At 40.1% G+C, this 25,579-nt stretch overlaps 2 protein-coding genes across 4 annotated transcripts in view; both read left to right on the plus strand.

The window, feature by feature from the left end:
- Nucleotides 1-14: 14 nt before the first annotated feature.
- On the plus strand, nucleotides 15-15,229 carry LOC110039642 (uncharacterized). Of its 2 annotated transcripts, none has more exons than XM_089281144.1 (9): nucleotides 15-639; nucleotides 3,025-3,142; nucleotides 5,001-5,122; nucleotides 6,112-6,273; nucleotides 6,378-6,455; nucleotides 6,979-7,046; nucleotides 7,505-7,612; nucleotides 9,785-12,778; nucleotides 13,768-15,229. In XM_089281144.1, exons 3-8 carry the CDS (start codon nucleotides 5,047-5,049, stop codon nucleotides 12,773-12,775), a joined length of 3,483 nt encoding a protein of 1,160 aa, XP_089137270.1. In that variant the 5' UTR covers nucleotides 15-639; nucleotides 3,025-3,142; nucleotides 5,001-5,046; the 3' UTR covers nucleotides 12,776-12,778; nucleotides 13,768-15,229. The 2 variants fall into 2 exon arrangements, with proteins under 2 accessions (XP_089137270.1, XP_089137269.1); XM_089281143.1 differs by lacking the exon at nucleotides 15-639 and adding an exon at nucleotides 3,818-3,869 and having other exon boundaries at nucleotides 2,966-3,142.
- Nucleotides 15,230-18,007: 2,778 nt separating this feature from the next.
- LOC110039713 (uncharacterized) overlaps nucleotides 18,008-25,579 on the plus strand; it is a 12,293-nt gene continuing 4,721 nt past the window's right edge. The window contains exons 1-7 of one of the 2 annotated variants that reach the window (XM_089281142.1): nucleotides 18,008-18,171; nucleotides 18,249-18,409; nucleotides 22,001-22,124; nucleotides 22,209-22,370; nucleotides 22,727-22,804; nucleotides 23,783-23,850; nucleotides 25,002-25,115. In XM_089281142.1, coding sequence (XP_089137268.1) covers nucleotides 22,025-22,124; nucleotides 22,209-22,370; nucleotides 22,727-22,804; nucleotides 23,783-23,850; nucleotides 25,002-25,115 — 522 coding nt within the window. In that variant the 5' untranslated portion in view covers nucleotides 18,008-18,171; nucleotides 18,249-18,409; nucleotides 22,001-22,024. The remainder of the gene's footprint in view (nucleotides 18,172-18,248; nucleotides 18,410-22,000; nucleotides 22,125-22,208; nucleotides 22,371-22,726; nucleotides 22,805-23,782; nucleotides 23,851-25,001; nucleotides 25,116-25,579) is intronic. The other variant, XM_089281140.1, reaches the window with a different exon arrangement.

A 25,579-nucleotide genomic window follows, 5' to 3' on the forward strand; every position in this document is an offset into this window, starting at 1 on the left:
GCTGTGACACTGTTTATATAAGCAAGCCGATTCGTGCAAGCAGCTGATTGGCTGAAATTTGTAAGCCCTTTCACACCCCCGGCCTGGTGATGTTTACACAGGAAGGTTTTGCGGAAAGCGAAATATTTGCATCTGCATCGCAAGTCTCGGTAAATTTGTAGCTTTTAACAATGAAACTGACTACCTTCCGACCATGACGCGCAGAATTTTGACACTTCTTGGTGAGATATAAGGGTTTCTATAGGTGTTGGGCTTTTTAATGTAGCCTGAAGCAAGACGAAATTTATTACCTTATATGGAATATTTCGAGCTGTTTCCGCACAAACGTTACGCACGTGCATTCCTGTGGATTCATGATGGATGTTACGCATTATAGACAAAACAGTTTATTCTCCGTAATGTTCTTTAGTCTACAGCTTGCTGGTCAAAATCTTTTGCGAGCGCTTTCGTATCGTTCAGCAAAGCTTAAAGCTGCTCTTCGATACATACGCGACTTCTCCTGATACTAACAATACAATGCTAAGCGGATACGTGATGAGAAAATAGGAAGACATCGACAGACAACAAAGAATTGATGTAGTGCCAAATTCTCAGCAGGAACATTTAAAGAAATGTCTGGAAACCACTGACGCGTTAAAGGTGATTAATTAGTATTATGTAATAATTTTTGCATATAAGGAGTTGATTGTAAAAACTAAATGTCGGTTTGCACAGTATCATGTATCTAGCGACAGATCAAAGTCAGGAGGTTCTGGGTCATGAATTCAGAGCAAAAGAATTTCCGTTCCCGAGAATAAAACCGTTTGTTACTGGTCGTATTTATTATTACTCTAACGCATTAAATCCATCACAGATATATAATACCGCAAGAAAAATACGGGAAATGGCCGTATATTATATTATTCTTGGAGCGTACTAATCGGATAACACGTATGCCTTGAAATTTTCCGTATTCGTCTGACGTAAAGGGTATCTCAAATATTTTGTACGCCTCAAAGGAATAGGCCAGTTTCGATATATAAAATTTCCAACTTAACCCCGAGGCTCTATAGGAGATAAAAACAAAATAGCGTGCGTAGCGAGCGTTCCTGTACGAAAGGAGTCTTTCGCATTCGAGCCGCGCGAAAAATGGGAAGGAGCAAAAAGGTGGAAGGAGAGGGGTGGGGGAGCGAAGGGAACTCCCTCCCCTCCCCTACCCCTCCTTCCACCTTCTTACTTCTTCCCATTTTTCGCGCGGCCCGAATGCGAAAAACTCCTTCGCGCAGCCCACGTTCGCCTCGTACGGGAACGTTTGCTACGCAGGCTAAAAGCAAACCAGAACATTCATTCATCCCGCAGCCTCGATGTGACTCCCAAGCCTCGGTGCCGAGCAAGAGCCGGCCAAGTTGGAATCTTAATCATCGGAATTGGCGTCTTGTACTCCCTCTCAGCTAAATTAAATGCAGCTATTAAAGCTATGTTTGAGTCGGGGGATCTTGCCCTGTAAATTATCGAGCCCCAAATATTTCACCAAAGATAATAACGTTTTCAAAAGTGAGTATTTAAAAGTCCATTTAAGGAAATCATGATCTCAAATTATTTTACCAAGAAGTTGTTTAATGCAATTTTCATTGTTATTGTTTTTTTCTGGAACAGTCAGGATCGCGAGTGAAATTTCCTTTTAGAGTTAACATGCCACTAGAATGACGATTAGTTTACGAAACAAAGAATTTAAACACATAAATACTGAACTAATTTAACAACAAGTGATGGATGAATAAATGTATATATAAAAACATATAAATAAGTAAATAAAAAAACGAAGTCAAACTTGCTTTTTACAATTACTGTCTAATTTCTCGCGCGCTGACTGGCTCATTTTTATCATCAATAATAATACAGACAGATAAAATTTTACTTTATGCAAACTTTAAGTTTAACTTGGACTTTTTTAAGTAGCCAATCAAAAAGCGGGAAAAGCTATTGACAATGTTGCGTCATTTTGAATACAATTCACTTATCCTTGTTTACGGCATGTTTACGGCGTCTTTTCCCCTCATTCAATCCCGGCATTTGACCAGTTTTGGGTATTGTAAAAAAAAATTGACGTCAGTTTTTTATGTGTCTATCCTCTTATTGATGATAAATTTCGTCATAACATTATCAAAGTTTACTGCGGAACCACTTGCCGGCGGCTCGTGGTTCCACAGCCACTTTGACAATGTTATGACGCACTTATCATCAATAAGAGGACAGACGTATAAAAAAGTGACGTCAATTTGTTAAGTTGTCATGCCGTTAACATACAAAACTAAATAATGACAACGCGAGCACGCAGTCAGAACGGAAAAACGTAATAAGCATGCGCAAGTTTTGGCTTCGCGGGTCGGCCAGACAGAAGTTTGAGAAAATGGCGGGAATTTCATCGCTCGTGTAAACAGCAGCGGTAAGCAGCAGCATTTTAACGCCACTAATGGAAAGCTGGTGTATTGTTTTCGTGGGGGATCATTTTGTTTTTCGCACCGTAAATTAGCCTAAAGATGTAACCCGAAACCTTTATTTCCCGGCGAAATACGAGAAATTTCGGTGCGAAGACACATTTCGAGGTCTGACAATAAAAAAAATGCAGGGTATAGGACGCCTGAGCGCCCTGCTCCTCTTAGCTAGCGGAGCTCTGGCGGACACAAGATTACCAGATCAGACTCAATCGTTTACTAATGAGACTCCTGGTCCAGTTATCCGACCCCTACCCCCGGACACTTGTGGGGCATTTGTCATATTTTGAAGAAATGTTGCAAATGTCCCCGGTGCGGCTAGCATCCTTGAACAAGACCCCACGTTGGAGCTTCGGAAAGACTGCAAATGCCCGACCCATAGTCACATCGGGTGGCAGGGACTGGGAACGAGTCCTATGACGTCACGGGTGTCATTAGTGTCTTCATGTCTCCAACCAATCCCTTGCGTTGAACCCCAGTTCACTACAGGATGTAAACACTTTCTTTAGTTCCAATAAATTAATTTGCATATCCGCTCTGTTCCGTCTAGATCGTCTCGCTATCACACGGCATGTGAAGTTTTCTCCTGATTCAATTCAACTGGTTAGCTATTAGAGGCTGGTCATGATGTAAAGGACACATCAGGCTGAAATCGTCTGATGCTTAAGGTATAGCCATAGACGCAGTTATATTATATAAATCCATCTTGTTCTAATCTGGCGACAGTTGCAAAAGACCACAAAACGGGCTTGTGACATAAATACTATTAAGATTTATAACCTTTGCTGTAGTAAACATTCTTACAAGTCTGTAATTTTAGTCTACTAGGCCGCAAATTCTATTAAAGCATCCCAATATTTCATATACTGTGGCTAAAAATCTTTGTAGCTCTGAACCTGAGCAAAATTTTTCTCTATCAGAACTTTACAGTAATTTCTCCCTCGGAATAACCACTGGACGATTTATTGGGATAACATCGACCCACTTTGCTTCGATATGTGCTGAACTGAGCTCGCTTATGTTCTCGTTAATGTATCTATTCTGCATGCAGACTTGAGAAAGATTAAAGGTTAGGAACGCCAGAATCCTAGTGATAAGCACAAAGCGAAACTGAAACCCATTGGCGCCAGTCGCGTCAATTTGATGCATGGAAATTTGGGGAAACGTTGATTGGCGCGTCTTAGGATATTGCAAGAGCTTACTTAGATTGATTGGCTCCTGGAAGGTTATAGGAAGAAAGAGAGTATTATAAAATCGAGCGACGCGCAAATTTCTGTGGCTTTAACAACAGTACAAACAGGAAGTTACATGTAGTATAACTTATTTTTTTCTGCTAACTTTAGTTTGTCTTGTGGCAGTCTCGTGATCATCTAGGGCCGATCAACAACAGTCAAGGTCAGCCTTTTGTAGTTTGTTTTGTCTAAGTTCTCGGCTAGCTTTTAGCAGTTGGTCTCGCGATACTGAGTCATACTGGCTCTGAGAGTCAAGAGGTTCTCAGTACCTCTCAGCACAAGCTGGTTGGCCGCCAACATTTCATTCCCGAAGATGACTCCTTCCACTGGTGTTATGATAAAGTTTTCCCACAAAATAAATCTCATCCCTAAAACGATGCGCCTATTCCAAGAACGAGAAAACTGATTTTGTCACAGGTAGCACAATCTCAGTATGTGAGCGTCATAATATCGACATATAGTGTAAGAGGTCAACCCTAATTAATTATACGGAGCGTAGTTAATAATTAGACATGACCTTCGTTCTATAAAGACACTATATGGAACATACTTCTGTCGCTGTTAAGTGTACGAAATGAACATTAAAATTTTCCTTTAAACTCACCTAAGTTGTTTTCTTGTCGTTTCTTACGATTTTACAGCGTTAAAGGCATCTTGAGGCTTTTTGTGAGCAGGGTGGTTTTCGTTCCAGGGGTGGAAAAAAAAAAGCCTTACTCCGTTGCTATAAGCTGTAAAATCGTGATCATCTACGCTGTGTTTACTTAAACTTCGTTTTTTGGGCATAATCCAAGACTGGATTCTTAAAATCTAAGAACAGATTGAGTTACGTTTACTTACTAAAATCACTCGGATCATGGTACAACAAGGGGACCGAAGTACCCACTCTGGGCAAGAACCCTTCTGTCAGATTGGCCACCAGTCTGTCTGTCAAGTTCAAAATATTAAAAAGCGCACAGCTTGTTATCGATCAGTTCAATCCTTTTATTATGATATTGGTCCAGGATCAAAACGGGCAAACTGAAATTTGCTCTTACTGATAATAAATGGGGCACTTGAACTGTACACGGGCTTTTATAAATTTTAACATTTTTCTACAACAATTCTTCGCTTCTGTTGGATGTCCTTTTGGTGTTAAAGAGTGTCTTTTTAGTTTTTCAGAATTGTGGTTAAAATAGCTAGTGATACTTTTTGTTGATTTATCCCATTAGATCACAGAACCGAGTTGTACAGTTTAAGTCTGCAACTGACCAAGTTCAACCCAGCTGAAAACATTTATTCTTAATTTCTTCCGTAGTTTTAAGCAGCACAAGCTTGGAAACCTAACCAGACCCCCATCATTCATGGCAAGGAGAGAAACCAATGGCACGACACCGCCTGTGGAAGGAACATTGGATTTTGAGGACGACACTTTAAGAGGTGGGTGAAAAAAAAAAATACATCGCAAAATCTAAAATATCAAACTACTACTAATGCCCTTTACTGTACTCATATAATTTGCAGAGCATAAACTAGATTTTACTTCTATCTGGGACAAACTACTGTCAATTTCTTCTTTTATATTTAAGGGTGTAATCTTTAGCAAACGTCTAAGTACTCTGAGATCAGGAACCCTATCATATTTCAAAGTAGGCGAAACATAGGCTTAAAGAGAAGGCAGAAGGTAGTCAACCTTAAGGGGGGTCCTTCGTGACTACAGATTTTATAGAGCAGTTGCTAAGAGATTGCTGAAGACGCTGTTTAAAGCAGAGCTATTTTGGGCCGTTTTGCAGTGCTAAATGGTGAATTTTATATGAGGGAACATTTGCTTTGAAAAAAAAATATGATTTCGCGTGCGTAAGTAGTGCCAGTCCCAAACTGGGCGTTTAGAATTTTAAATCCCTAAAACTTGGAAGAAAAGAGGAAGAGTTCCGATTTTTCTTATGAATCAGAAATAACTTAGCCTTCTTTGTAACCCCACGTATAGAATTACTGTTTACAGGTAAAGGAGGAAAGCTACTGTAGAACGTCTGTTAATACGGGTGTTTATTAATTACCTCATAACTTTTATGATAATGCAAGCTTCATAAAACCCATACGTAGCATTAAGCACCCGGACGTTCTTAATCTATTGACACTGATTTAAATTTTCGGATATAGATGGCTTTTAATTTTAGGGGTTTTATATTCTGGTCACATGACTGGCCAAATATGGTCGTGGTTTGAAACTTTTGCAGGAGTCTTCAATGGAACAAACCTGTGCAAAAAGCTTATCATGAGAAGGTCTGGTTTTCAAAATATGGCGGTTAGAAACCTTTCATAGCAACAAATTCAAGACGAATTAGTAGTTAAGAAGGACCCCCCTTAAAAAAGTATTTATAAAATATTTTACAAAACTCTCAAAGCAAAGTTGCCATTTCTTGTTTCAGCGATAGCAGAGGTGTACAATGATGACGGCAATGATGAATTCAAAAAGAAGGAATTCAATAACGCCTTACACTTCTACACGGAGGGAATTAAAGTGAACTGCACCGATAAGGAACTGATCGCAAAGCTGTACAGTAACAGAGCAACAGCCCATTTCTATTTGGGTAAGATACAAAATTTCAGTTGATTTTACCATCAAGGTTTATATGTGCGTTTTTCATGAATCTGCTTTCGTCTCTATTAAAAGTACATTTCATACGGTCTACAGGAAATTTTCACGACACACTGAATGACGTAAAAGCTGCCAATGAGTTGCAACCTTCCTACATCAAACCCATAGAGAGAGGTGAGGTTTGTTGGGAAGTCAAAAGGTGTCTAATTGCTCCTAACCAAACCTTTTTAAAAAATATCTTGCGAATCCCGGGGTCGTTTCAAAAAATTTCTAGTCCAGGAAAGTTTTGTTTCAATTTTGTTGCACAACATTTTTTAATTCTAAAATTTACTTTGGAAGTATTTAAAAGATCTGGTCCATTTATTAATTGATTTTTTGATTGCTTGCTTGATTGATTAATTGGTTGGTTGATTGACTGATTGATTGATTAACGGACGTACTGACTGACTGACTGACCGACTGATTGATTGATTGATTGATTGATTGATTGACTGATTGATTGATTAATTGATTGGTTAATTGGTTGGTTGATTGATTGACTGACTGACTGACTGACTGATTGATTGATTGATTTTATCCGGTAAATTTCTTTGATTGATTTTATCCGGTAAATTTCTTTAATTGTAGCCTTCTTCAATTTATTTATTATTACTTTTAACATATATTGCCTGTCAAACACTGCGTGTTTTCTTTTCAGGAGCAAGTGCATGCGTAGAGCTAAATCGGTATAAGGAAGCCATTAGCTGGTGTGATAAGGGACTAGCAGTATCCTTTGACGCTTCGAAGATTTTTAGCTAAATCTATGTCAACTTAGATGATTCAAGCTGCATGCGTGCTCGTCAACTCGTGCCATGAAAAAAGCCAGTTTTTTAAGCCAAGTTAGCTAAGAATATAATAATAATAATAATAATAATAATAATAACATTTATAAATTTCATAAAATTTTCAAATGCGCATGACAAGATTAAAAACGGAATAAAAAGGCTAAAACGCTAAAAGGCTAAAAAGGCTAAAAAGCTAAAATTGCAATTAAAAGTAAACTTACAATATATGATGAAAACGTTTTCAGGCTATGTGAATTGTTCTCAATAGGTTTTAAAGAATGTAGACCAATTTCAAAATTGCAGGGAGCTCAAGATGGTTATTCGTTAATTAACGATGTTTTTAGATTTTGTGCTCTTTGGTACATATCACATTATGTTACTTATCTCAACTGTTCGAAGATAAAAAAGAATAACCGGAAGTTGGTGGATTTAAGGGAAAAAGCTCTTGAAAAAACAAACGGAGTTAAGATGAACAGCAGAGCTGAATGTCAGTCTTTACAAGGCCAAGTAAGTCCTGTTAAGAGAACAAACAGCTGAAAAAATATATCAAGATTTCTCTACCAAGCTGGTACATACCCTCTACGTCACTTAACGCACTCAAATGTGAGAGCTGTTTTCACTTTAGCGTCGAAAAGTAATAGTTTTGTATTACTACACTACATGATTGACGTTTCCATCCAATTAAAACCAGAACCAATCGCGACTCGCTCGCGCAAGTTTTCCGGTAATTCGAGTTCTGATTGGCTCACTGGATTGTCTGTGTTCTTTATGATTGGCTAGAGTGATTACTTTGGTTTTGCTTTTCTTTATGACAATTTACTAAGCATGGAGCGCGCATTTGTAACTCTATTTAACAAATGCACCAAGTTGCTTACAACAGTGGCTTCATTCTGTCCTTAGGATGATCATGATCGTGGTAGAGAGATTTGAATATCAATATTATTCTTATCTAAAAGCAGAATCATGCTAGCCTTCCTATCTACACGGAACTGAGGAAACAAAACTGTCAACAAGTAATGTCATTGATGCATGAGTAAAAAGTCAGAAGAAACTTCACTAGAACCTGAAAATGAATATTTCATATCTCCTCTTAAAAGACATTTCCACGGTTTCTGACGCCGTCTTACAAACACGGCAAAAATTACAGTAAATATATGGGGGAAAAGGCGAATCTAATGTCTAACAACTCACCGGAAAATTAACAGTTATTGAACGAGGTTGAGCAAAATAACATGATTTGTCAGTGGCAAGCAGATCAATTGTAATCTCCGAGACACTGACAAATCACGATATTTTGTGATAATCGAGTTCAATAATGATTTTTTTCATTCGATCACCGAGTTTGTTTTCATATCTGTATCACTCTTTGACGGCTCAGGGAAGCGATCCGCCATTTTTCACACGAGAGCGTGGTTGTAATTACCAACTAGCAGAATAATTCTTTGCACTAAGTATGAGCAGACCATGGGCGCTTTCCATTCGACCAAAAATTCCGGTGTGGATTTCCGGAAATTTCCATGGGTGAATGGTACAGACGTTTCCAGTGTGGAAAACGACAAACCGCACGGTTTTGTTCCCTTGGAATTTTTCAATGACTTCGAGGTTTAAATCGCAAATATAGAAGCAAACAGAAGACTGATATGTCGACATCGTGACTTTTTATAGACCACAACAGCAGGAACCTTATACAAACCACAACGGCAGCGAAAAAGTCGCAAAACAAAGGGTTTAATGAGTCGTACAATGGTTCTGTACGCGTTATAAATCTTTGTACATTTCTTAGCCAACCTGTGCAAAACAAACGCGTTCATCACAGGGGCATTATTTTTATGAGACGCTTTCTTCACGAATTTAGCTGTAGCTAGTATTTATCGACATATAAGTGGAAAGACTGTTAAGTATTTCAATTTTCGAATACGCGTCGCCGTCACCCTTGCGTGAGATGTCCAACTCGCTGTCATCGCGGCCAAAAGAACTAGCGCTAAATAGAAAATTGCGAATTTGCATAAATTCCGAAAAAGAGGACAACCTCGTGAGGTGTACCTAAATTTTCCAACATATTTTCCTGGAAATTTCCGTTCCATTTGATTTTCATCCTGGAATTTCCAGAATTTTCGGTTGAATGGTTCGCTTTTCGGAAATTCAACAATTTTCCGGATTTTCTGCAACTTTTCCTTGGAAATTTCCGTACCATTTGTCCCCGTTTCGAAAATTTCGGAATTTTTGGTCGAATGGAAAGCGCCCCATTATTTGTAGGCAGTTATTTGCAAGCCACGTGGTGTGCTCTCGGCCAATGAAAAGGAAGAAAAAATGTATCGAATGATAATATGAGCCAAACTGCGGTAAATAATATTATGTAGACGTAGAAAAACAGAGGGGGAGAGATGGAAAAAAGTAGCCATGTTGCATTGAGTATTGTAAGAATGGTAAACAGCCGAACTGTAGGTACTCTAAGTGTGTGGCAATAGCCCTTTTCACGGTTTCCTTTGCTTATTTGCATTACAATAAAATCTAGCATGTAGGTGAAGCAATTTCGGGCTGTTTTGTAGTTTTAGCCTGAAATTGCCTCGTATCCACGTTGGATTACATTGTAATGCAAATGAGAAAAATTAACCGTGAAAAGGGCTCTTAATTCCAAAAAAAAAGTATTGATAAAAAAAATCTGCTCTACTCCAATAGAGAGTGTCAAAAACAGCAGCAAATCAACTACGTGATAGGGCTGCAGAAGAGCAAGAGTGCTGTAATGTAAGCATTGGTCATGAAGTCCCAGGAACAACAAATAACCCTATAGACTACCTTCAAAAGCTCGCAAAATTGGCTCAAGAATCAGGCAACAGATTTGGAGAAGCACAGGCATATAGCAACCTTGGCATGGCTTATTACCGTCTCGGGCATTTTGAAAAAGCCATTCCCTGCTTTCAGCGTCATGTAATTATTGCTAATAGATTGGGAGACAGGATTCGAGAAGGTAATGCCTGTGGGAATCTTGGCAGTGCCCTTTACAAACTTGGGGATTTTAAAACAGCCATAAAATACAATGAGCTCCATCTTGAAATTTCCAAAGAACTGGGGGACAGAGCCAGAGAAGGACACGCGTGTGGTGATATTGGGGTCGCTTATTGCGGTCTCAAAGATTTTGAAACGGCCGTAGTTTATCTTGAACTCCAACTGACAATTGCCAAGGAAGTGGGAAATAGAGCTGAAGAAGAACGTGCGTGCCGCAATCTTGGCCAAAGTTACAACATTCTCGGAGATTTTAGAAAGGCCATAAACTTCAACGAACTCGGCTTAAAAATTGCGAAAGAACTGGGAGACAGGATAGGAGAAGAAAACATCTATGGCAATCTTGGCATCGTTTACAGCAATCTCGGAGATTTCACAAAAGCCAAGGACGCATGCGAACAGCATCTGAAAATTGCAAAAGAAGTAGGGGACAGAATAGGAGAGGGGAACGCCTATGGTAATCTGGGACATGTTTATAGCAGTCTCGGAGATTGCAGAAAAGCCAAAGACGTTTTCGAGAAGCAACTGAAAATTGCAAAAGAAGAAGGCGACAAGACAGGAGAAGGAAACGCCTATAGCAGTCTTGGCAACATTTATTTCACTCAAGGATATTTTATAAAGGCCGTAGACTACTATGAACGCCACCTTCAAATTTCAAAAGAATTGGAAGACAAACTTGGAGAGGGAAATTGCTATGGAAATCTTGGCCTGGTTTATCATGATATGGGAGATTTTAAAACAGCAATAGACTATTTGAAACTCCATCTTAACATTTCCAGAGAACTGCGAAACTTGAGTGGAGAAGGAAGAGCATATGGTAACCTTGGCAACTCGTATCACATGCTCTCGGATTTCGAAAACGCCATAGATTCCCTTGAACTGAGTCTAAAAATTGCCAAACAAATAGGAGCAAAGCCTGGAGAAGCAAGTTCTTATGGCAATCTTGGCGTCGTTTATCACAAACTCGGGGATTTCGAAAAAGCCATAGAGTATTATGAACTCCAACTCAAAATTGCCAAAGATGTAGGAGACAGGACTTCAGAAGCAAATGGGTATGGCAGTATTGGCCAAGCTCACTGCTGTCTCGGAAATTTCCAAAACGCCATCTACTATCACGAATTAGGTCTTGAAATTGCCAAAAATGTTGAAGACAGACAGGGTGAGGCAGAAATGCTTTATGGCCTTGGATCTGCCTTTGAAGCACAGGGCATTTTATCCCAGGCAGTTGATTACTATCAGTCAAGTGTGAAAAAATTAAATGATATTAGGGCTGATCTTCAGCTAAAAGATGACTGGAAAATTAGTTTCCGTCAGTTTAGCGAAACTGTGTACGCAAGTTTATGGTGTACATTGTTAAAACAAGGCAAGGTTGTCGACAGCCTCGCCGCTGCTGAGCAAGGACGAGCACAAGCCTTGAAAGATCTGATGAAGGCAAAGTACAGTATCCAGCCACCGTACGTTGAATCAGATACAATGGAAGAAGAGATCAGCTCCACGTCGAGATGTATGCCACCAAATACAATTTTCATAGCACTTGGCAAACAAGAAATCGTCTTCTGGGTGAGCCAGGAAGGAAACGATGTCAAGTTGAGAAGGAAGGAGATCGTTGAGAAATCTTCGGTGGATGATGTGACGACATTTTTGCAGTCCTTGGCACAAGAGACTCGGAAAGAAATTGATGTGCGGGCTGATGTGAAGTGCGAAGATCGCTCACTAGAGTTGAGAGACGAAACGCCCACAAATGACACATCAGATGAACAAGCAGGATCCCCATCGTTGCATCTTAACCAAACGTCCTTAAAGAAATTTTACGATCTGATCATTAGTCCTATTGCGGACTTAATTCGTGGTAACGAACTTACACTTGTTCCCGAAGGTCCACTGTGTTTGGTTCCGTACGCGGCATTCATGGATACTAATTCCAAGTACTTGAGTGAATCTTTCAGAATCCGAATGATTCCATCCCTGCTTAGTTTGAAACTGATCACAGATTGTCCAGTTGATTACCACTGCAAGACTGGGGCTCTGCTTGTCGGAGATCCGTGGGTACAAGAAGTTAAATATCAGAGAAGAAAGCTTCGCCAGTTACCGTTCGCCAAAAAGGAAGTAGAGATGATCGGACGAATACTCGACATCGAGCCTCTCACTGGAACCGAGGCGACAAAGGATGCAGTGTTACAACGAATCTCCTCGGTGGCCTTAGTACACATTGCAGCTCATGGTCGCATAGAGACCGGCGAAATAGCCTTGGCACCAAGTCCTACACGGGCAACCGGGCGTCCAAAGGAGAAAGACTATCTTTTGACAATGGAAGATGTTCTGAATGCTAGGCTGCAAGCAAGACTGGTTGTACTGAGTTGCTGTCATAGTGGCCGTGGAGAGATTAAAGCTGAGGGTGTGGTTGGTATCGCACGCGCGTTTTTGGGAGCCGGTGCTCGTTCTGTTCTGGTGTCATTATGGGCGATTGATGACGCAGCCACTCTGGAGTTCATGAAGAGCTTCTACCAACACTTGGTCGAAGGGAAAAGTGCCAGTGAAGCTATGAACCGAGCCATGAAGTCTATGAGAGAATCTGAAGAGTTCAGTGGAGTGAAATACTGGGCCCCGTTCGTACTTATCGGTGATGACGTCACATTGGAATTTGGAGCAACCAATCGGTTATCTTGAATTGTAAGTACAACTGTGCTTTGGGTTAGATAAAGAAACTTAGTAAATATCCATGTTTACGTACTTTTCGCGCAATAATGAATATTTACTAAGTTTTTTTATTTAACAAACTTTGCGCAACACAGTTTTGACGATTTTACTTCTCAAACTCATTAATAATTCATAAAATTAAAACAAACAAAATCCCAACCGTGAAGGGGGTTTGGATACCCGGTCTTAATTAACATAGATTTTGACGATTTTACTTCTCCGTTTCCTCCTTAACTTTTGTTTCGATTGAACAGATATATCAAACACTCGAGGCATGTTTCATCGGCTATCCAAACGCCTGGAATTTCGTCAAAAATACTCCGCTGCGCGTCGTATTTTCAACTCTCTATACAGCTACTCGGTGTTTGGATATCCCGATGAAACACTGTCTCTCGTGTTTGATATATTACATCCAAACACCTCGAAACAATAAAAGCACTCGGCCTACGGCCTCGTGCTTTCATTTGTTTCTCGGTGTTTGGATACCCCGATACACTCGCTCTCGTTTTGGAAATAGTACTTACAATAGACAAACTGAAAGTGTTCAAATTTAGGGTTGCATTATTTGTATTTTTTGGATATTTCTAGTTTGGTGTGGATCTCATGTAAAAGCATGATTTCCTGGACAATTTTTAGTGCCAATGTTTTGGTAAAAGTGGGTTAACGGGGTCTTTGGCAGTTGTTGCTTCTTTCTGATTTCCTTTTTCCAAACCCGATTTTGTGTGAGATTTTTGCTGTAAAAAGTAGAATGTCGGAAAGCCATTTGCTAGTTATATAACAGTGTTTTGGAATATGATAAGGTAAAAAGCGGTATCCAGAAAGTGTCAGCAGTATTGCTGAAGTGTACAGTTAAGGCTATTGCTAGCTATTGCTGACCTCATGGCTGATTGATTTATGGATTAGTTTTCCACGTTTTTGACCTGGTTAACCGAATTCGTCATTTGCTTTATGACCCTTTCTAGGTGTGACTAAGACGTTGTGTTTACATAGCTGCCTACCTTCATTTTGGAACACTGTACCTGACTAAACCAGGACCTGTATGTAGAGGAACTCTTACAATATAAAACTTTAAGTATTATTGCCGATCAAGGCTTTAATGTCTGAAGGGAAATTAACAGCAATGAGAGCTTCACAATAGTTTGCTTAGTTTGACGTGGCGTTCTTAATTCTAGTTCCCAGTTTCCTCTGTGCAACGTGCCTGCAGTGCATCATGGTAGCTGCATCGAACAGTTTGCAAGTTAACCTTATTAAGAAGTCTGTTTTGCGCAAAGCACTGTTCCATCCTTTTATGTCTTCGTTCCCGAAATTCTTCATTGCAAGATCTGAAAATGGCCGCCCCTTGAAAACACTTATGCTATGTTGAAATATAACGACCATGATGCACTGCGGGCGGCTCTTACCGGCATCGTGCAGGTATTAGCAATACTTGTTCGCTGTTCATTCGGAGTGGTGTACGTTTGACGTAAAAAGGTATTTTGGTACAAAAAAAAGAAAAAAAGTTAACGAGCATTAGTCTGTGTAAAGACACTTTATGCTCTTTTTAGGTACTGTTTATATGATATAAGGGTCTTTAAATCGCATAGAGTTGTTAAGTAGAAGAACGCTCTCCGTAAAGAAATAGTAGAAGCTAGAAGAGGCCAACAATATCAATATTTGTAAAACCAAATTAAGTAGAATTTAAAAAGAAATAAGTTACAGTTACATTTTTAGTGTTTATAACAAAAGTGAAAAGGTGTAAGTTTTTGTAACTAATGTTTTGATCTGTAATTTTGTTATTCAATTTTTTTTAGGATATGTCCACGGTACGATAAGTGCAACCTTTCGTAACAAACGTATTGTCTTTTCTCGCAGCCAGGTTGAAATTGTTTCTTTTCCTCCAAAGTAATAATAGTTCATCTTTAATATACTTTTGCTACAAAACTTCAAAGGAACGTTTGTTGCTGAATTATACATTGATAAGTTGGCTGTACTATACTGTACTGTACTGTACTGCACTGTACTGTACTGTACTGTACTGCACTGTACTGTACTGTACTGCACTGCACTGTACTGCACTGCACTGTACTGTACTGCACTGCACTGTACTGTACTGTACTGTACTGTACTGCACTGCACTGTACTGCACTGCACTGCACTGTACTGCACTGCACTGTACTGTACTGTACTGTACTGCACTGCACTGCACTGTACTGTACTGTACTGTACTGTGCTGTGCTGTGCTGTACTGTACTGTACTGTACTGTACTGTACTGTACTGTACTGTACTGTACTGTACTGTACTGTACTGTACTGTACTTTACAATCTTGTTTATTTTACTAATGCGATACAATTTGTACAACACACGGATACTACTTTTTACGTTTCTTTGATAGTGAAAAATAATTTTGACTTGCCTTAGATTATACATCAACATTAAGTCCACAGCCCTGGAGAAGCATTTTTTTTTCGTTACTTTATAATGGGACTGGGCACGGGTGAGCTGGGGCGGGGTCGGGGGGCTAGTACGCACGAAAACAGGTGTAAAGAAAGTCTGGGCCATTTCTTAGGAGGCTCTCCAAGTTTCTGTAGCATTCAGCGTCCAGGAGTATTTCTGGTCCTATCTGGATGGGATGTTAGTCCATCGCAGGGCCGCCCCTTCAGTATAAAATCCACACGTACCCGTTTAAGCACGCAACCGGAACGATGATCCTGCTGGTACACGTTAGATCAATAGTGATCTAATCGGCTTCACATATAAAATGAAGAATATAAAAGCAGAAACCGACACAACATAGGATGATTTTTTTAAAGTGTACTATATTTCGGCTGGCCGAAACATAGCCTTCTATTTTAAGAGAGCGAGATAACCCCGGGAGATAACCATTCCTGCAAGACGTCACACGTATCTCGAATGTTGACAACGTTTTGTCAACGCTCCTAACATAGGCCAATCATATTTTTCGTTGTGAGAGCAACGCATAATTCCTGTAATTCAAACTCTCTGGTTTAGGTTAGACTACGAGTAGTCCAACTTTCGCTTAGTCCGTCGTGCGTGACGTGAAAGAAAACCGCGAGATAAAAATAGCCATGCGACCATTTTTTTCTCGCGGTTTTCTTTTGCGTCACGCACGACGGACTAAGCGAAAGAGGGACTACTCGTAGTCTAGCTTAGGTGGTAAAGTAGTCCCTCCTTTCGTGCGCGTCTCGCCCCAAGATTTCACGCAGCCATTTTATGTTAGCGGTTTATTTACGGTCTCGCTCGACGAGCTAAGCGACAGATGGACTACTCGTAGTCTATGAATCTGCTCAATCAATTTTTAAATTGTTAAAAATTATGTCAGCCTCACATGACTGCCGTGTTTCAGAGGGTGATAAAGAAACCACTGCAGCCGAACTTGAGAGTTTGTGCTTTTCTTCACAGGTAGACTATTGCAAAAAACCGCACCACTACAACAGAAGATACGGAACAATGAAACAGCTAGGGTTTTTATATTTTGATTTGCCACACAAACAAGAAAACAGAATTACAGTATAATGATTAATTAATTACGATGATATCCTTAAGGTGGCTCAGAACAGTTTCCAGCACCTATATTTTGATGGGTCGTTATAACCACTCTTTATCACTTGATGCTACAATCATGGTATTAAAAAACTGCCCAATCATTGGTGAACACGTTGTTGTCATTTTCGTGACACCGTAGGTTACCATAGCAACAGTATGCCCTGCTAAAAACACCCTTAATTACAGCTTTAGGGGCTTATAATTTAAAAACGTCAAGGTAAATTTTTTATGTATTTTTTATGTATTTTTGATAAGAATGATAAGACGCAATTTTTGGCAAAGTTTAAACAACTCTGTACACAGGGTTCAGAGCCACCTCAACTTTTCAAAACTTTAAGATTGTTCTGAACCCTACGTAAAGAAGTTTTTTTAAACTAGGCTTCGATTTGGGCTGTATTGTTTTTCAACGAGGTTATTTTTGTAAGCCTCATTTGCATAGAGGTGATGCCGTGTATGATAATCTCAAGTTGTTGTTGCTGTAAAATATATCTCATACTTCGTCAACATCAAGCTCAAAAACAGGACCATGTCCACCAAGGACAACTGAACGGAGGTCAATACCACTCGATACAGGAAGACAGTGTCCAGTGCATTATGGGTGCAAACAGCATCTCTGGTTTCTTATGTTCCATTTGGTTTAGCAGTTGAAGTTATTGTTATTATTAGTGCAGGGACGGATCCAGGATTTTTCTTAGGAGGGCCGGGGTGCACCACTAAGGAATGGCGTAACTGACTGGCGAGGTAAACAAATTTTAAAAGCGAAAACGAAGAAGGAGGCTGCATCTCGCGGGGGGGGGGGGGGTGCGAACCCCCTGCACTCTCCCCCTAGATTCGCCCATGTAGTGGACTGGTTACACCACTCTTTACCTCGCTGAGTATGTAACATGTTCTCTCGCCTTGTTAAACTCACCTCTTAACCCATTTCTGTACTGTTGGAAGATGGAGGAAGTGAGACAGGCAGTGAAGGACGCGATCAGAAGATCGTGGTGTTCGAGTTAACCGAGCAAGTCATCTATTTGTCAAGCAAGCAGAATTAGTTGCCGTAACAAAGCGAACTAACCTTAATCAGACCAGGGGGGCGTTTCTCGAAAGTCACGGAAACTTTTCGGGCCCGCAAAGCCAGTCTTAGTTAAAATCACGTAGAATAGAATCGTAAAATCACGAATATCGGTTAATAATTCAGATTCTCTACGGGTCACGCAAAACCTTCAGGTCACGAGTCACGAAGAATAATTTCCTCAATTCACTTTTCACGGAAAATAAAATCAGCTAATCACGCATCACGCGAATACCCCTATACCACACTAGCCGGCCTTTGCGAATAAAACGGCATCCGTAATCATAAGGTTTGAGACTTTGCCACAGCTTTCCGGGTGTGGAAACTTTTCGGGACCTTCGAGAAACGGGCCCCAGGCTTCTTTGGGTCGTGGCCAGACACAGGAAAGACTAATGTTGTGTTCACACTCGGTACCCGAACACTGGTGCCCGGGCACCAGCACGCACCAGCACAAAATAGTGTTGCCTTCAGATACTGGGTACTCCCAGTACCCAAGTAACCAAGCAACGATTTCCGAAGAAACCTGAAGCGGCTCTCCCGAACACTCCTGAATTTGACCTGAACGTTACCACCAAGTCAGTTAATATTTCCGATCTCCCGAAGATTGACGAAGAACACCCGAAGTCTTAATCACACAAGTTTTGCTCTTGATGCTGTAGCATTCTCTCAAAATTAAGGATCAGTATAACATTAGTGCTTTCAGAATTTCCAAATATTGCTCTATAGGCCTCTTGAGTTAAACTATACTAATTTTTGAGTCGCAGGTAAGAAAGTAAGTTGAAAATGTTTTCGGAATACAATTGCAGTCATCGCAACGAGCTTACACTTTGTTTTACAGTAGCGCAGGCCTCGGGCAGATCGCATTGGATGACAGAGACTGGGATCACACGCGGTTATAAAGAGAGCACTCTTCTCCTGATGGCAATTCCAGTGGTGATCTTAGCCATTAGAGACTGAGATGTATAACAGGAGGCATCATGCCGACGTCGAGAAAAGCATAAGGTATCGCTGTAGTTACGTAGGTAATTTACAGTCATCTTGGTTTGATATGGTAGCAAAAGAAGGCCCAACAGGTCTTTGCAAGACCTTTATACATTCTATAAACTTTGTGACGGCCACAAATGTTACAGAACACAAGAAATTTAGTCTAATAAGCTACGAAGTGCATGAAGACGTGCGCTTTTCTCGATCTTTTACATAGCTAATGAGTTGGTGGCAATGTGTCGACAGTGTCGTCTCTATACCAATCCAAGATGGCGTCCGGTATCAAACCGCTGGAAGGTGGATAATTTTATGTCACTTTGCTTCGTTGAAATGCTTTCCTGAGTCAGTTATATCACACCTAGCCTTCTTTTGATTTCGATATATTTTTCCATATTACGGGTAGACTTACGTGGTAATTAACTAAAAAAGACTAGAATTCAAAAGCGAAAGAATTCACAAGCAAAAAAAATTCATAGACGGTACGTTGTCTAGATTCATGCCGAGCTACGCGAATTTGCTGTTTTAAAATCGTATGTAAGGTCGACTTTCTTGAATTTTCGGCTAGAATATAAATGTGCAAGAATCTGTTTCCCTTTACTGGGTTCCTGAGAGGTTATTAGAAGACGGTATCGAGAAATTAAATCAAGTAAAACGATATATGTTTGTGCTTTTGGTCAAGCAAACAGGAAGGTGAACGGCGTCGACAAAACCAGGAACGGATGGAACCGGACCGGACCGGACCGGATCACGGATCGGATCACGGATCGGATCACAAAAAAAAGAAAAAAAAAACCTTTTAAAGAAAAAAGAAAACAAAAAAAATTAAATCGTTTATAAGATAATAATAAATAAAAAATAAAAGTGAAAAACTAAAATATGTTAAATAAAAATAAGAATCCCGAATTTGACGCAATGACATGTTAATTACAGAGAATGACAAGAGGTCATTTAAAAAGCCACATAAGCGCCTAATTTACGACGAATTTAAATTGTAATGAACAGGCAGATATAGTTATATTTGAACGATAGTTGGTTCGAAGCTTGCGTGAACCTTCCATTCTCGTTTTTGAAATTGTTGTTAGTATCAGTAGCTAATTCTCGGCTACTTTTTCGCGTCAGATGTGAGCGTTAAGTTAGCGTTACAGTTAATGAGAAAGCTTACGTACGAAAGCTCAAGGACATGACTTGCTTTAAAGGAGCTACGTCACGATTTGCGCATCTTAGAAAAACTAGCCTAGTTTTTCAAGTTCGTCATTTGCAGTCCTCGTTAATCTTTGCCCTCCTTAACGATCCTCTTTCCGTTTTGATTTGTTCTTGCCTCTTAAGTGCTTTCTATCCTAGAACACGATCATTTTAAGGTTTTATTCCATATAAAGGCAACTCTTTACGAGCCTAAAAATGACTCTAAAAACCGTGACGTAACTCTTAAAATGTTGTTTATTCTCGGGTTGCGTTATCGTTCACACTATCGATGTTATTCCTATAATTTTTTGTAAAACAGCTATATTTCCTTGAAATACAAATGGTTTGTTTCGTTTTATTCCAGTACGAAATATCGTATTCCAAACTCACATCTTGTAAAAGTATAGACTTGTCTCAGAAACGGAAATTGGTTGAAATCATCAGGTGTTTAATTTTTTTGGTGTTTTTAGTTTTTGTGTTTCGATTCATACGTTCGTCCTATTATTACCATGCTTACTCGTTTTATGACAGTTTACCTTTGATGCAAGCGAATATACGAAATATCATTTATCTGAACTGGGGAGAAAGATATGAAGACATGATTGATCATCGCAGTCAAAACCCAAAGCCTGAAAAAAATTCATCTGTGACCAGCTCCCAGTTGGCTTGATATTATAAAAGAATAAAGGAATATCACACCTGAATTAAATAAAACGTTCTGCTCACAGTAGTCACTCTAGTGTAATTTGCTCAACAAAATTTTGAATTTTGAATCTTGAATTTTGAATTTTGAATTTTTTTCCTTGATCCGGTCCGTGATCCGGTCCGTGATCCGGTCCGTGATCCGGTCCGTGATCCGATCCGTGATCCGGTCCGGTCCGATCCAGGTTTTGTCGACGCCGGGAAGGTGAATGCCCGCGAACGGGCGTACTGTATTTTGCGAAACAAAACGAGACGAAACGAAACGAAACGAATAAGCATGTACGAAAAGTGTTAAAGAATCGGAACAAATAAGTTACATATCGTAACAGTCTTCGAAGAGCTCGTTTCGCAAAATACAGATCTTCGAATTTACAAATTCTACACTTCGGCTATTCCTTGTATAGGTTATCGCACGGAGGAATCTGACTGTTGTGATACTTGATATGTTCATTTCAGTACAGGTTTATTCCTTTCGTTTCAATTCGATTCGTTTCGTTTCGCAAAATACAGTAAGCCCGCAACGCAAAGCGTACTGTATTACGCAAGGCTTACTGTATTTTGCGAAACGAAACGAAGTAAGCCAGCAAACGGGGGTTCCCCCGATTCCAGGAATTTCGCTCCGTGACACGGACACTACAGCAAGTAAATACCTCTTCAGGGTTCGTGAACCTTGCATGTAAGCGAATAATCACATTCGAATCTCTTAATCAGTCATAAGCATTTATAGTATATCGTTTTCCGCAGACGTTCCGGCGTGACCTCCCTATAATCTTTCAGTCTTAAAGCTTATAGACTACGAGTAGTCCCTCTTTCGCTTAGTCCGTCGTGCGTGACGCGAAAGAAAACCGCGAGAAAAAAATGGCCGCGCGAAATCCTGGGAGCGAGGAGCGTTTTGCGCGCTCCTGCCCCCAGGATTTTGCGCGGCCATTTTTTTCTCGCGGTTTTCTTTCGCGTCACGTACGACGGACTAAGCGAAAGAGGAACTACGCGTAGCCTATAAAGCCTGTGACAAGAAAAATTTATCCCTGAAACTATAAACGTTCCTACGGAAATCTAGTTTTCCTTTCTACTTGGAAGGAAAATCCCCGTACTTAGGAGCTATTTGGCAGTACCATGAGATCCAACTTGTAACTTCCTTAAACTTCATTTCAAATCTTCTCGCTAGTAAGTGGAGCTAAGTAGCATTGCTTCTACTTTGAATTCTTAACTTTGACTGCTTTGTTAAGATAACACCATTGAAATATCATAAATTAGGACCTTTTACCAGTTGAGATGACGGTTCTGAAACGCTTTTCAAAAATTATCTTATCGTTGTTTTGTCTGTCTTTAATACCACACTTTAAAATGCTGCAGAATTTTCCCTTACCAGCGTAAGATCAGCGAATTCAAGTTCTAGTTCCGCGTATGTATTCTATCGAATACTGTACCTACGACGAGAGAAACAGGTTAGCTACTTAACTACTTGCCTGACAATCCAAAAAGCACAAAACACACACAACCCTACAAAAAAATCACGCTCGTTTTCAGCGCTTAACTCCGGTTTGTGTGGCATGGTGCGGCTAAGAAAAACATTGCAACTACCGGCCTGGATGGGATGGCTAACACATCACACGTTCGGCTCCGAAACATCCTGTCAGTAAAACAGTCATATTAATATTAATTTATGTTAATTCATGTAAGGTCTGCATTCATAATTCACTATCTACAAATTGAACAATTTCACAGCATTGAAACAGATCAAGCTTGTTCATGGCGACGAACGAAGTCAGGACTGAGAAAGAAAGAGATTTCACAGACTCCGCACCGACTGGTGAAGGAACACTGGCTTTTGACGACATCACCTTGCAAGGTGAGAGTAGACAAACAAAGCACATGATTTAGTTGCGCGTGGGTCTGTTTGTTTTCTTGCCATAACCATTGTGTCCACTTGTAGCAATAGCAGAGGTGTACAAGAATGAAGGAAATGGTGCATTTAAAAGAGAGGAATTCAGCAACGCCATTGCATTTTACTCGGAAGGAATTAAGGTGAACTGCAGGGATGACGAACTTAATGCCAAACTGTACAACAACAGATCAATGGCTCATTTCTATTCGGGTAAGACCATGTTCTATGTATAATTCTTTGAGTTTACCACTGAGTAATGTGTCACTCTTCCATTGTATTATTCTACCGGACTTGTAACTGTAAAACTTCGCCTCCATTAAGGAGCGCAGTCACGGTTTGCGCATATTGAAAAGTTTAGCCTCAATTTTTCAAATTCGTCGTTTGTAATCCGTGTCAATCTTCTCCATCCTTAGCCATCCTTGTTCCTTTATGGTTTATCATTATCTCTTTGGTGTTTTTCTATCTTATTAAACTGTTATTTTCAGGTTTCCTACCATTTGAAGGTAATTTTGTTTGTGGCCAAAATAACTCAAAATACCGTGACTGAGCTCCTTTAATTTTTCAAGGGAATTATCAAGATTCACTAGATGACGCAAAAGCCGTCACGGAGCTGCAGCCAACTTACATCAAAGCCATAGCAAGAGGTAAGGGTTTCATCTCTTTGTAATCTAACTTTGTTGTTCCTGTCCATACAGTTCACTGTTTAGGTAATTTTGTTCTTTCAGGCTATCAAAAATGCCTGCATAAAAAAGTCTACATTTGGTAATTTTTTCGCTGGTAGTTTAGAGTCGGAAAACGGTGATGAGCGGGCGAGTTCGTTGACCTCCGACATAAGACAGCATTTGAGAGCCAAATACGTATTCAGTGAAACCTGTATGAAACGGACACCCTTGGGACCCTCACTAGTGTCCGCTTACTGTAATACAGGGTGTCCTCTCTAAGCAGGTTCTAATATATTGTGCAATAATAGTTAATTATTAACCCTTTGTAGCTCAGTGCAACACAGTATGAGATCACAGATTGCTCATAGCACAATGTCCAGTCAGTCAATGCATCAATCTGAAGTAATCTACTTAGCTTTAAAACGACATCGCTGAACAATGTTAAAGAAGTCTGTGCTGAGCTTTCAAAAGTAAAAAGCCCTTGAAGTGTCCGCTTATTGCAGGTTTTGTGCAACAAAATGGCTTTATATCGGTGTCCGCGCACGCTTAACAGAGGTGTCCGCTCAATGCAGGTTTTTTTTTTTTTTTTTTTTACAGTAAATGTAGGAAGAAAATTTAGGGACTTAAGCTGGTATCCACTTAATAGAGGGTGTCCGCTTAATATGGGATCCGCTTAATACAGGTTTCACTGTGTTACAGGTGTTTGAACTAAGCTTTATGTTTGCACACACTAGGCGTCACGTTGCGGGGACGTGAAGCGGGGACATGCCTGTTCGTGTGTACGTATAGAACGCTTGTTACAGGGACAGTACAAGCTGGTGTACACAAAGCACACGTTGGTTCATTTCTACGTTGTAGCGAAGACAGTTTGCAATAGGAGTACACACAATGGCTTCATGATGCACGAATCAGCAAACCAGCTGAATTTCATTTAACATAGTCTATTTCTTTTTTTGACAGGAGCGAGTGCCTGTGTGAAGCTCCTCCTTTACAAAGAGGCTATCACCTGGTGTGATAAAGGATTGGCTGTATCCACAATCTACACTCTCTAGACCCCGGCGCGGGGGGTGGGGGGCGGGGGGCGGGGAGGGGTACTCCCATATATAAAAAAAATGGGGGTCCTAGTCGTACCTTTAAGGGGGTTAAAAAAAGCGGTTCTGGTGCCTCTCAGGGTGTTCAGCCTCAAAAGGTCTACAGCGGGAGCCTTTTATTGGCGAAAAAAAACTATGAGAGGAGATAATGTTTTGTTGATAAGTTAATAAAGATGGTGAATTTTAAGCTCGGTAATGAAATGTGAAGGTGAATTAATCAACGTGTCATGCTGATTAATTCGCCTTCGCATTTCATTACCGAGCTTAAAATTCACCATCTTTATTAACTTATCACTACTCACGATGACTTCGATAGCGTTGATCCTAGCAGTATGCAGGACACCTGTCATATATGAACTCGGTTAAATGATTTTGCTCTCCATGAGTTCTCGTAGCTCAGTGGATAGAGCGCCCACCCGGTGTTCGGGAGGTCATGGCTTCGATTCCTGTCGGGGACGCAGAATTTCTCTTTGTCCCACGCTCGCGTCATGTTGATTAATTCACCTTCACATAATGTTTTGTTTTAGAATTGATATCTATTAGGCATGAAAAAAATTTCAAGCCACGCCCACAAAACAGGATTTTGGTACCTCTTAGGGGTTCTTTTGAAAATTTTCGACGAGCACTCCACTCCTTTTTATATGGGAGTCTCACGGGCTCTAGATATCAATAAAAGTGATATTCGGCTGAATTTGAGAGATCAGAAGTTACGTATAGTGAAGCGTGATTTAAACCTGGGCTTAAACAACCCTAAAAAGTTTTTCTCTGCTTGTTTTTTTTTGTTAATCCTAATTTTCACTGGATTTTGAGGAGACCTTAACACCGCATTTCCTTTTGAGCCCTTTCCATAACATTTACTTATGAGACATGTTTCCTCTCCCTCCCATTCAATCGTATCAAGAGCTCGGGAGCGAGATAAAATCAAGTCGTGCGAGGGGTGTTCTGGGAACGGACTCGACTGGGTTGTCTCTAACCGGATGTAAATTCGTAAAGCTTGGTTAAAAAGGTAAATGTTTTTACATGAATTAACGAGAAAAGTTGGAAAATAGACGTGAAGCTTTGTTCAAGCCACACTTAACTGAAAGAAGATTGACAAGAAAAACAAAGAGTTGTTAGAGTTGAGGGCCAAGTCTGTTGATGGATTAAAGCAAAAGGACCTAAATGATTTGAACAAGTCACAAATGCAGACGGTGAAAGGCAAGGTAAAGTCCGCTGTATTAAAGAAATCAGCTTTTTAATCATGTTACGTCTCCCTTGTACAGTTATTCGCTTTTAAAACCACGAGTTCGAGACTGTTTGAGAATTGTACGTTGGCTGACGTTCCATGGCTATTTTACCTGTTTTTCGCGTCTTCAAAAAGTGCATTTTAGAAGTGTACACGTACACGTACAAAATTACCTATCAATAGAAGGAAACCTGGAAATAGTAGTTAAATGAGACAGAAAAGTATCAAACAGATAATAATAAACCAAAAAGGAACAAGGATGGTTAAGGATGGAGAAGGTCGACACGGATTACAAACGACGAACTTGAAAAATTTAGCCCAAATTTTCAAGATGCGCAAACTGTGACCTAACTCCTTTAATCAGTGAAAATAAATATGAAGTTTCTATTTAATAATAAGTCAGTGGTATTTTCTTTTTCTTGGGAGCTCGTCTTGTTGCCC

Source organism: Orbicella faveolata, unplaced genomic scaffold (assembly GCF_042242905.1).
Source record: "Orbicella faveolata isolate gen_17 unplaced genomic scaffold, um_ofav_v1 contig_48, whole genome shotgun sequence".
Lineage (NCBI taxonomy): Eukaryota > Metazoa > Cnidaria > Anthozoa > Scleractinia > Merulinidae > Orbicella > Orbicella faveolata.